This window comes from Oncorhynchus tshawytscha, linkage group LG14 (assembly GCF_018296145.1).
Source record: "Oncorhynchus tshawytscha isolate Ot180627B linkage group LG14, Otsh_v2.0, whole genome shotgun sequence".
Taxonomy (NCBI): domain Eukaryota; kingdom Metazoa; phylum Chordata; class Actinopteri; order Salmoniformes; family Salmonidae; genus Oncorhynchus; species Oncorhynchus tshawytscha.
In genome coordinates, this window is record NC_056442.1 from 48,906,852 (window position 1) to 48,919,798 (window position 12,947).

Consider the following 12,947-nt stretch of genomic DNA (forward strand, 5'->3'; position numbering starts at 1 on the left):
GACATAAAGAGAGAGACATGGAGAGAGAGAGAGAGAGACATGGAGAGAGAGAGATATGGAGAGAAAGTCATGGAGAGAGAGAGACATGGAGAGAGAGAGACATAAAGAGAGAGACATGGAGAGAGAGACATAGAGAGAGAGACATGGAGAGAGAGAGACATAAAGAGAGAGACATGGAGAGAGAGAGACATAAAGAGAGAGAGACATAAAGAGAGAGAGACATGGAGAGAGAGAGAGACATGGAGAGAGACAGACATGGAGAGAGAGAGAGAAATGGAGAGAGAGAGATATGGAGAGAGAGAGATATGGAGAGAGAGACATGGAGAGAGAGACATGGAGAGAGAGAGACATAAAGAGAGAGACATGGAGAGAGAGAGACATGGAGAGAGAGACATGGAGAGAGAGAGACATGGAGAGAGAGAGAGATGGAGAGAGAGAGACATAGAGAGAGAGACATGGAGAGAGAGACATGGAGAGAGAGACATGGAGAGAGAGACATAAAGAGAGAGACATGGAGAGAGAGACATGGAGAGAGAGAGACATGGAGAGAGAGAGAGAGACATGGAGAGAGAGAGTGATGGAGAGAGAGAGACATAAAGAGAGAGACATGGAGAGAGAGACATAGAGAGACATGGAGAGAGAGAGACATAAAGAGAGAGACATGGAGAGAGAGACATGGAGAGAGAGAGACATGGAGAGAGAGAGAGAGACATGGAGAGAGAGAGAAATGGAGAGAAAGTCATGGAGAGAGAGAGACATGGAGAGAGAGAGTGATGGAGAGAGAGAGACATAAAGAGAGAGACATGGAGAGAGAGACATAGAGAGAGAGACATGGAGAGAGAGAGACATAAAGAGAGAGACATGGAGAGAGAGACATGGAGAGAGAGAGACATGGAGAGAGAGAGACATGGAGAGAGAGAGACAGACATGGAGAGAGAGAGATATGGAGAGAGAGAGATATGGAGAGAAAGTCATGGAGAGAGAGAGACATGGAGAGAGAGAGTGATGGAGAGAGAGAGACATGGAGAGAGAGAGACATGGAGAGAGAGAGAGAGATGGAGAGAGAGAGACATAAAGAGAGAGACATGGAGAGAGAGACATAGAGAGAGAGACATGGAGAGAGAGAGACATGGAGAGAGAGAGAGAGACATGGAGAGAGAGAGACATGGAGAGAGAGAGAGAGAGACATGGAGAGAGAGAGAGACATGGAGAGAGAGAGACATAAAGAGAGAGACATGGAGAGAGAGACATAAAGAGAGAGACATGGAGAGAGAGACATAAAGAGAGAGACATGGAGAGAGAGAGACATGGAGAGAGAGAGACATGGAGAGAGAGAGACATGGAGAGAAAGTCATGGAGAGAGAGAGACATGGAGAGAGAGACATGAGAGAGAGAGACATAAAGAGAGACATGGAGAGAGAGACATAGAGAGAGAGACATGGAGAGAGAGAGACATAAAGAGAGAGACATGGAGAGAGAGAGAGACATAGAGAGAGAGAGAGACATGGAGAGAGAGAGAGAAATGGAGAGAGAGAGATATGGAGAGAGAGCCATGGAGAGAGAGAGACATGGAGAGAGAGACATAAAGAGAGAGCCATGGAGAGAGAGAGACATGGAGAGAGAGACATAAAGAGAGAGACATGGAGAGAGAGAGACATAAAGAGAGAGATCCATAAAGAGAGAGACATGGAGAGAGAGTGATGGAGAGAGAGAGAGACATAAAGAGAGAGACATGGAGAGAGAGACATGGAGAAAGAGAGACATAAAGAGAGAGACATGGAGAGAGAGAGACATGGAGAGAGAGTGATGGAGAGAGAGACATGGAGAGAGAGACATGGAGAGAGAGAGACATAAAGAGAGAGACATGGAGAGAGAGACATGGAGAGAGAGAGACATAAAGAGAGAGAGACATAGAGAGAGAGACATGGAGAGAGAGAGACATAAAGAGAGAGAGACATAAAGAGAGAGAGACATAAAGAGAGAGAGACATGGAGAGAGAGAGACATGGAGAGAGAGACATGGAGAGAGAGACATGGAGAGAGAGACATGGAGAGAGAGAGACATGGAGAGAGAGAGATGGAGAGAGAGAGACATAAAGAGAGAGACATGGAGAGAGAGTGATGGAGAGAGACATAAAGAGAGAGACATGGAGAGAGAGACATGGAGAAAGAGAGACATAAAGAGAGAGACATGGAGAGAGAGACATGGAGAGAGAGACATGGAGAGAGAGTGATGGAGAGAGAGAGACAAAGAGAGAGACATGGAGAGAGAGAGACATAAAGAGAGAGAGACTGATGGGGAGAGAGAGAGACATAAAGAGAGAGACATGGAGAGAGAGAGACATAAAGAGAGAGAGATGGAGAGAGGAGATGAGAGAGAGACATAAAGAGAGAGACATGGAGAGAGAGAGACATTGAGAGAGAGACATGGAGAGAGAGAGACATGGAGAGAGAGAGTGATGGAGAGAGAGAGTCATGGAGAGAGAGAGTCATGGAGAGAGAGATATGGAGAGAGAGTCATGGAGAGAGAGAGTGAAGTGGTGTGTACTGTGGTGTTATGTTTTTATTCCTGACCTTGAGAGATGATGAATAAGTGAGCAGGTCTGTTGGCCTCATTAGACAGAGGGGAGAGTTATTCATGACATTACCTCTCATTACTCCATTACTATTTAATATACGTACACCCACATCCATTGTGTCACACTATGGGTGCCACACACGCACACACACACACGCACCCATCCACACACACACACACACACACACAGCTGTAATTTCAGTGGGTTAGAGACAGGTAAAAAGTCTTCCCCTGGCTTCAGCCCCTCTGAGAAATAAAGAGGAAAGGTGATCATGTTACTGCAGGAAATAACCTGAAGCTCTTCTTCTCTCTCAAAGGATCTAATTTCCATTCCACCTTCTTAACCTCTCTCCTTGCCCCCCCTCCCCTCCCCTCACCTCTCTCTCCCCTCTAGCCCTGGGTCTATGATTTCTTAATTCAGCACTGACTATCCTCCATAGTAGAAAAGTGTACCTATTCTATTGGTCAGCTTGTCATTCTGTGTGAGAAAGAATTAGCCTTTTCCAAACAGTTGTGGGATTCATACAACCAGTAGTCCAAGGCTACATCCCAACACGGTAAAACGCATTGAGGCTGATGCATCAGATCAGCACATTTAGCTCAGAATGTTGATTAACTATTGTTTCTTCATGTTATAAACGCAGCAATGCTCACAAGGCAGTAGGCTACGAGCAAATGTTCTTTCCATAATGCAATTATTGGGAAAACACCATTGTGAGCGGTTTCATAGAACTGTAGAAGAGGGAAAATCTAAATGTGAAACAACTAGCACGGGTTGCTAAAAATGATTAGGATTGTACCTTTGGCTACTAGACAATGAAAGAAAGTTGATTTTAAAAAACAATAGAATGTGAGAGAAAAAGGCTAATGGTTTCAATGGCATATCGAAGACTTTATAAAATAATTGCCCGCATGTTTGGTCTGATTTTGTCTATGCTACAATGAAGCAAGGTAAGACATGCCTCATAATATGTAATAAAACATTCAAGTCTTAAACAATTAGGTATATGTTTTCAAGATGATACCACATCCAGCTCATTGCAAAGTACTGTGTGACGCACTACAACCTGCCTATTTGCCAATGTACTTGAATGGCGAATGGGAAGCATGCTTTAATGACCAGTTGAGAAATAAAAATAGTAGCTCTTTTTAATCGTGGCCATTGTTTTACTTTTTAATTATTATTATTATTATAATATATTTTTTTTACATGTGATTGCCTTTAGAACTGTTTTGCAATGACTGGTCCTATTAAAGCCCCTTTCACTCCAGCAACAAACAGCTGTTAGAGCTGAATCAGCAGCTCTCACTACATCCACTGCTATTTACATCAATTAATAGGCTAACGGAAACCCTGGAATATATGTGTGTGTGTGTGTGTGTGTGTGTGTGTGTGTGTGTGTGTGTGTGTGTGTGTGTGTGTGTGTGTGTGTGTGTGTGTGTGTGTGTGTGTGTGTGTGTGTGTGTGTGTGTGTGTGTGTGTGTGCGTGCGTGTGTGTAGTATAAAGAATAAATAAGAAAAACCAAACAAATAGAGAAGATGCAGTAATTGTGGTGGAACGTGTCTGCTGGAGGAAACACTATGAATCCTGAGAGGAATGAACTGCAAGATAGGGAGAGGGGTGGTGAGAAATATATATAGAGAGAGAGAGATGGGGGAGAAATAGAGAGAGAGAGAGAGAGACACACACAGAGAGAGAGGGAGATAGAGAGATAGATAGATAGAGTGGGGGGGTGAGAAAGAGAGAGAGACAGAGAGAGGGAGAGAAAGAGAGAGAGATGTGGGGGTGAGAAATAGAGAGAGAGAGACAGAGGGAGCTAGAGAGAGAGAGGAGGGGGGGAGAGAGAGAATGAGAGAGAGGGGGGTGAGAGCAAGAGAGAGAGTAGAGAGAGAGAGAGAAAGTCCAAATGTGTTAGTACAGGACTGTGAGAGAGAGAGAGAAAGTCCAAATGTGTTAGTATAGGACTGTGTGTGAGAGAGAGAGAGAAAGTCCAAATGTGTTAGTATAGGACTGTGTGTGTGAGAGAGACATGGAGAGAGAGAGAGAAATGGAGAGAGAGAGATATGGAGAGAGAGCCAAATGGAGAGAGAGACATAAAGAGAGAGCCATGGAGTGGAGAGAGAAAGTCCAAATGTGTTAGTATAGGACTGTGTGTGAGAGAGAGAGAGAAAGTCCAAATGTGTTAGTATAGGATTGTGTGTGTGTGAGAGATGCTCCTTCTCAGACTGCAGTGATCACTGCAGCAGGGAAACAGAAACTGACACTGAATACAAATGATCCTATAGATATTCAATACACTCACAGCACAGCAGACCAATACACATACAAACCCAAAATAACAACACACACTCATACTCACTCGTACTGCACACGGGCACGCACACACTCGCACACACACACACACACACACATGTACACGCATGCACACACACACACTCACTCACTCACTTACTCACACACACACATTTATTCACAAGCACTGACGGCATCTTCTCAGACCATTCACTCAGTTGAAGTTGTCCATCTAGTTTATTAAGAGGTAAACAAACCATATGTAGACTTACCATACCTCCTGAGGAGAGGAGAAGGATGGGGAAGAGAAGAGAGAACGAGGGAAGACGGGAAGAGAAAAGAAAAATAGACAAAGAGATAATAGAGAACATGGAGGGAAAAAAGACACATTTCCTAATAAGAAATGGGACCAACTAGCTACAGACTGTATTGATCCAGAAATGGGAAGATATAGCGATGGCTATAGAATACCTTTGGCTATAGAACACCTTTGACTATAGAACACCCCTGGATATAGAATACCTTTGGCTATAGAACACCCCTGGATATAGAATACCTTTGGCTATAGAATATCCCTGGATATAGAATACCTTTGGCTATAGAATACCCCTGGATATAGAATACCTTTGGCTATAGAACACATTTGGCTATAGAACACCCCTGGATATAGAATACCTTTGGCTATAGAACACCTTTGGCTATAGAACACCCCTGGATATAGAATACCTTTGGCTATAGAACACCCCTGGATATAGAATACCTTTGGCTATAGAACACCTTTGGCTATAGAATACCTTTGGCTATAGAACACCTTTGACTATAGAACACCCCTGGATATAGAATACCTTTGGCTATAGAACACCCCTGGATATAGAATACCTTTGGCTATAGAATATCCCTGGATATAGAATACCTTTGGCTATAGAATACCCCTGGATATAGAATACCTTTGGCTATAGAACACCTTTGGCTATAGAACACCTTTGGCTATAGAATACCTTTGGCTATAGAACACCTTTGGCTATAGAACACCTTTGGCTATAGAATACCTTTGGCTATAGAACACCTTTGGCTATAGAACACCTTTGGATATAGAACACCTTTGGCTATAGAACACTGTTGGCTGTAGAACACTGTTGACTATAGAACACTGTTGGCTGTAGAACACCGTTGGCTATAGAACACTGTTGGCTGTAGAACACTTTGACTATAGAACACTGTTGGCTATAGAACACTGTTGACTATAGAATACCTTTGGCTATAGAACACCTTTGGCTATAGAACACCTTTGGCTATAGAATACCTTTGGCTATAGAACACCTTTGGCTATAGAACACTGTTGGCTGTAGAACACCGTTGGCTATAGAACACCGATGGCAATGGAACACCGTCAGCTAAGGAACACCGTTGGCTATAGAAAACTGTTGACTATAGAATGCCATTGGATATAGAACTTTCATTGGCTATATTTTGCCTTTGGCTATAGAACCACAGTTGGCTATAGAATTCCGATGTCTATAGAATACCGTTTGCTATAGAAAACCGTTGGCTATAGAATTCTGAAGTCTATAGAATACCTTTTGTTATAGAATACCATTGGCTGCAGAATACCATTGGCTATAGAATTCCATTGGCTATTGAAATCCGATGGCTATAGAATACCAATAGCTATAGAACCTCCGTTGGCTATAGAATTCTGAAGTCTATAGAATACCTTTGGCTATAGAATACCATTGATTATAGAATACCGATGGCTATAGAATACCAATAGCTATAGAACATCCGTTGGCTATAGACTTCTGAAGTCTATAGAATACCTTTGGCTATAGAATACCATTGATTATAGAATATCGATGGCTATAGAATACCAATAGCTATAGAACATCCGTTGGCTATAGAATTCTGAAGTCTATAGAATACCTTTGGCTATAGAATACCATTGATTATAGAATACCGATGGCTATAGAATACCTTCGGCAATAGAATCTCTGTTGGCTATAGAATTTCGATGGCTATAGAATACATTTGGCTATAGAGCATCTGTTGACTATAGAATACCATTGACTATCGAACACTGATGGCTAAAGAACACCGTTGGCTATGAAACACCATTGGCTATACAATACCATTGACTACAGAATGCCTTTGGCTATAGAACCTCCTTTGGCTATAGAAAACCTTTGGCTATAGAACCTCCGGTGGCTATAGAATACCATTGACTATAGAACACTGTTGGCTATAGAATACCGTTGGCTATAGAATTCCGTAGGCTATAGAATTCCGATGGCTTTAGAATACCGATGGCTATAGAATACCTTTGGCTATAGAACCTCCGTTGACTATAGAATACTGTTGACTATAGAACACTGTTGGCTGTAGAACACCGTTGGCTATAGAACACCGATGGCAATGGAACACCGTCGGCTAAGGAACACCGTTGGCTATAGAACCACAGTTGGCTATAGAATTCCGATGTCTATAGAATACCGTTGGCTATAGAATACCATTGTCTACAGAATACCATTGGCTACAGAATTCCGTTGGCTATTGAATTCCAATGGCTATAGAATACCGATGGCTATAGAATACCGATGGCTATAGAATACCGATGGCTATAGAATACCGATGGCTATAGAATACATTTGGCTATAGAACCTCCGGTGGCTATAGAATACCATTGACTAAAGAACACCGTTGGCTATGAAACACCGTTGGCTATTCAATACCATTGACTACAGAATGCCTTTGGCTATAGAACCTCCTTTGGCTATAGAACCTCCTTTGGCTATAGAAAACCTTTGGCTATAGAACCTCCGGTGGCTATAGAATACCATTGACATTAGAACACTGTTGGCTATAGAATACGGTTGGCTATAGAATTCCATAGGCTATAGAATTCCGATATAGAATACTGATGGCTATAGAACCTCCGGTGGCTATAGAATACCATTGACATTAGAACACTGTTGGCTATAGAATACGGTTGGCTATAGAATTCCATAGGCTATAGAATTCCGATGGCTATAGATCCTCCGTTGGCTATAGAATTCCGATGGCTATAGAATAACACTGACTATAGAATAACGTTGGCTATAGAACCTCCGTTGTCTACAGAATTCTGATGGCTATAGAATACTATTGACTATAGAATTCCATTGGCTATAGAAACCCTATCGCTATAGAATTCCGTTGACTATAGAATTCCGATGGCTATAGAACACCGATGGCTATAGATCCTCCATTGGATGTGGAATTCCGATGGCTATAGAATACCATTGACTATAGAATACCGTTGGCTATAGAATTCCATTGGCTATAGAATTCCGATGGCTATAGAACACCGATGGCTATAGATCCTCCATTGGATGTGGAATTCCGATGGCTATAGAATACCATTGACTATAGAATACCGTTGGCTATAGAATTCCATTGGCTATAGAATTCCATTGGCCATAGAATACCGATGGCTATAGAATACCGATGGCTATAGAATACCTTTGGCTATAGAATTCCATTGGCCATAGAATACCGATGGCTATAGAATACCTTTGGCTATAGAACCTCCGTTGGCTATAGAATTATGATGGCTATAGAATACCGACGGCTATAGAATACCGACGGCTATAGAACCTCTGTTGGCTATAGAATTCCTATGGCTATAGAATACCTTTATAGGATACTGATAGGATAGGATACCGATGGCTATAGAACCGTTGACCATGGAATAAGTATGAGATTAGCATAGAATTGTGTGATAGTTATTATTCATAATCACACATGGGGACAGGGCAACTGGCAGGTGTGTACGTGTAAGTGTATGTTGATGTTGGTGTGTGTGTGTGTGTGTGTGTGTGTGTGTGTGTGTGTGTGTGTGTGTGTGTGTGTGTCTGCCATTACCAGGGCTGAGGCTGGAATTGGACTGTCACTCAAACACAAGGAGTGGGAGCTAACACGTGTCTTCAAGTGAGAGGGAGGGAGAGAGAGAGGGGAGGGGACGGAGGAGAGTCAGAGAGAGAGAGGGGAAGGGAGGGAGGAGAGGGGAGGGAGGAGAGTCAGAGAAAGAGAGGGGAGGGGAGGGGAGGGGAGGGGGAGAGTCAGAGAGAGAGGGGGTAGGGGGTAGGGGGAGGAGGAGAGTCAGAGAGAGAGAGGGGGAGGGAGGGAGGAGAGTCAGAGAGAGAGAGGGGAGGGGAGGGAGGAGAGTCAGAGAGAGAGAGAGGGGAGGGGAGGGAGGAGAGTCAGAGAGAGAGAGGGGAGGGGAGGGAGGAGAGTCAGAGAGAGAGAGGGAAGGTGAGGGAGGAGAGTCAGAGAGAGAGAGGGGAGGGGAGGGAGGAGAGTCAGAGAGAGAGAAGGGAGGAGAGGGGAGGGAGGGAGGGAGGAGGGTCAGAGAAAGAGAGGGGGAGGGGGGGGGAGTCAGAGAGAGAGAGGGGGGGGGGGGTCAGAGAGGGGAGGGGAGGGAGGAGAGTCAGAGAGAGAGAGGGGAGGGGAGGGAGGAGAGTCAGAGAGAGAGAGAGGGGGGAGGGGAGGGAGGAGAGTCAGAGAGAGAGAGGGGGAGGGGAGGGAGGAGAGTCAGAGAGAGAGAGGGGGAGGGGAGGGAGGAGAGTCAGAGAGAGAGAGAGGGGAGGGGATGGAGGAGAGTCAGAGAGAGAGAGGGGGAGGGGAGGGAGGAGAGTCAGAGAGAGGGGGAGTCAGAGAGAGAGAGGGAGGGGGAGAGTCAGAGAGAGAGAGAGAGGGGGAGGGGAGGGAGGAGAGTCAGAGAGAGAGAGGGGGAGGGGAGGGAGGAGAGTCACAGAGTCAGAGAGAGAGAGAGGGGGGAGGGGAGGGAGGAGAGTCAGAGAGAGAGGGGGGAGGGGAGGGAGGAGAGTCAGAGAGAGAGAGGGGGGAGGGGAGGGAGGAGAGTCACAGAGTCAGAGAGAGAGAGGGGGAGGGGAGGGAGGAGAGTCAGAGAGAGAGAGGGGAGGGAGGGAGGAGAGTCAGAGAGAGAGAGGGGAGGGGAGGGAGGAGAGTCAGAGAGAGAGAGGGGGAGGGGAGGGAGGAGAGTCAGAGAGAGAGAGGAGGGGGAGTCAGAGAGAGAGAGGGGAGGGGGAGGGTCAGAGAGAGGGGAGGGGAGGGAGGAGAGTCAGAGAGAGAGAGGGGGAGGGGATGGAGGAGAGTCAGAGAGAGAGAGGGGAGGGGAGGGAGGAGAGTCAGAGAGAGAGAGGGGGGGGGGGAGTCAGAGAGAGAGAGAGAGGGAGGGGAGGGAGGAGAGTCAGAGAGAGAGAGGGGAGGGGAGGGAGGAGAGTCAGAGAGAGAGGGGGAGGGGAGGGAGGAGAGTCAGAGAGAGAGAGGGGGAGGGGAGAGGAGAGTCAGAGAGAGAGGGGAGGGGGTGGAGTCAGAGAGAGAGAGAGGGGAGGGGAGGGAGGAGAGTCAGAGAGAGAGAGGGGAGGGGAGGGAGGAGAGTCAGAGAGAGAGGGGGAGGGGAGGGAGGAGAGTCAGAGAGAGAGAGGGGGAGGGGAGGGAAGAGAGTCAGAGAGAGGGGAGGGGAGGGAGGAGAGTCAGAGAGAGAGAGAGGGGAGGGGAGGGGGAGGAGAGTCAGAGAGAGAGAGAGGGGAGGGGAGGGAGGAGAGTCAGAGAGAGAGAGGGGGAGGGGAGGGAGGAGAGTCAGAGAGAGAGAGGGGGGGAGGGGAGGGAGGAGAGTCAGAGAGAGAGAGGGGAGGGGGACGGAGGGAGGAGAGTCAGAGAGAGAGAGGGGGAGGGGAGGGAGGCGAGTCAGAGAGAGAGAGAGGGGGAGGGGAGGGAGGAGAGTCAGAGAGAGAGAGGGGGGAGGGGAGGGAGGAGAGTCAGAGAGAGAGAGGGGGAGGGGAGGGAGGAGAGTCAGAGAGAGAGAGGGGGGGGGGAGGGAGGAGAGTCAGAGAGAGAGAGGGGGAGGGGAGGGAGGAGAGTCAGAGAGAGAGAGAGGGAGGGGAGGGAGGAGAGTCAGAGAGAGAGAGGGGGGAGGGGAGGGAGGAGAGTCAGAGAGAGAGGGGGGGGAAGAGAGTCAGAGAGAGAGAGGGGAGACAGTTAGACATCAGAAGACGGACCACCAGGTAATGGAACTGTTACTTGTTCCACAGACATGATTACAAGCACGCATGTACACACACACAGAGAGTTACGTTCTCACAAAAAACAAGAACTCAGAGAGGATTCAAATGATACATGATAGAGGTAATGCAGTGTGTGTGTGTGTGTCTGTGCGTGTTTGTGTGTGTGTGTGTGTGTGTGCGTGTTTGTGTGTGTGTGCAGCTGATCATGTAAGGCTGATGTTAAGCTACTTAATATGCCCATTAGCATCAGAAACATCATCCTGAAGAAGCACAGCCTTGACCAGGTACATGAGTGTAAGAGAGAAAAATAGTGTTGACTCCTGTATGTGTGTGTGTGTGTGTGTGTGTGTGTGTGTGTGTGTGTGTGTGTGTGTGTGTGTGTGTGTGTGTGTGTGTGTGTGTGTGTGTTTGTGTGTGTGTGTGTGTGTGTGTATGTGTATATGTGTGTGTGTGTGTGTGTGTGTGTGTGTGTGAGAGCGAGAGAGTGTGATAGAGTGTTTCGGCCCACTAGTCTGTCAAAAAGTACCTTCCACATACTCAAATTCTCTGGTTAAGTGGTTGGTACCTGCTGCAGGGTTTTGTGTGTGTGTGTGTGTGTGTGTGTGTGTGTGTGTGTGTGTGTGTGTGTGTGTGTGTGTGTGTGTGTGTGTGTGTATTTGTGTGTTTATTGCCTGGCACCAGGGCACTTAAAAGTGGTTTAAGTGCTACCTAACATCACATTTCAATCAAAAACAAAAAAGGCAGTTGAAATTACACACACACACACTGAACAGCACAAACCGCTGACTGACTCCTGCACCGCAACTCCCACAGTGCAGCGAGAAGTGTCCACTCAAAGCACATCTCTCTCTCTCTCTTCTTTCTCTCTCTCTCTCTCCCTCTCTCCCTGTCTCTCCCTCCCAGTCTCCCTGTCTCTCCCTGTCTCTCTGTCTCTCTCTCTCTTTCTCTCTTTCTCGGTTTCGTGGAAAACTGTATTCTGAGGATATCAATAATAAAATGCTATATTTTATAAATATTCAAAAATGAAGCCAGATTTTTCCCCCCGTTGGGCGTTAAAGTTCAATGCGTAACAAACCAGCGTCTCCCAAACAAAATGTAGCTACACTTAGTGTGTAGTTGTGTGTGTATTTCTTTGACACATCTTTAGCTCCCCTCTCACACAGGCCATCTGTGCGTGTCCCAGTACTAGAACAGAGAGAGGCTCTTTGACACTTAGTCAACTGGTCTGAATCACAACACTCAGTATGACAGGTAGCTACGGATGCAGGACAAAAGCACTCTGACATTAGAGAGCGATACGTTGGCAGACACACACAGACAAGGAGACACACAAACACACACACACCGTGGTGAGATGTCGCAGCCCTGTTGCATGAAGGCCCCCAGTGAGAACCAGAGAGAGTTGAAAATGCCAAACTCGTTGGGTGGCTGGTCATTGGGGCCTGGCTCAGTAGAGCCCTCTTCTGGCTCCTCTGCATGCCACTCATACGGACTGAAACGACTCACCTGGGGACAGAGGAGAGAGGATCACATGAGTCGGCCAGGAGGAACTAGTTAGCTTTTATTCCAGCCCAGCTCTACACAGCTGATTCGGCTGATTGTGGTCACACTCACCAGAAACAGCACCACACTGACTCCTATGTAAGCGAAGACGATGCACATCCAGATCTCGTAGGCCAGAGGGTCCAGGAAGGAGAACACTCCAGGTTTAGACTTCTGGGGCTTCTTGATCATGATGGAGATCCCCAAGGACATGAAGGGCTTAGAGAAGTCTATCACCTCCTCACGGACCAGGGTTATAGTCAGAGGGGCTACTGCTATCTCTGCTTTCTACAGGGGGAGGGAGGGAGGGAGGGAGGGACAGGGAGGGAGGGACAGGGAGGAGGGACACAGGGAGGAGGGACACACACAGGGAGGGACACACGAGGGGAGATGGAGGGGGATGGATGGAGGAATGGGGGAGAGGGAGGGGGACCAGAGAGAGGGGAAAATGGGGGAAAAGAGGGATGGATGG

General features: G+C 46.9%; 1 protein-coding gene across 4 annotated transcripts in view; it reads right to left on the reverse strand.

The window, feature by feature from the left end:
* gria4a (glutamate receptor, ionotropic, AMPA 4a) overlaps window positions 1-12,947 on the reverse strand; it is a 184,434-nt gene that overhangs the window by 39,894 nt on the left and 131,593 nt on the right. For all 4 annotated transcript variants that reach the window (XM_042297607.1, XM_042297606.1, XM_042297609.1 and 1 more), the window contains exons 12-13: window positions 12,548-12,763; window positions 12,279-12,439 (exon numbers count right to left, since the gene is read on the reverse strand). In XM_042297607.1, the coding sequence (XP_042153541.1) occupies window positions 12,279-12,439; window positions 12,548-12,763 (377 nt within the window). The remainder of the gene's footprint in view (window positions 1-12,278; window positions 12,440-12,547; window positions 12,764-12,947) is intronic.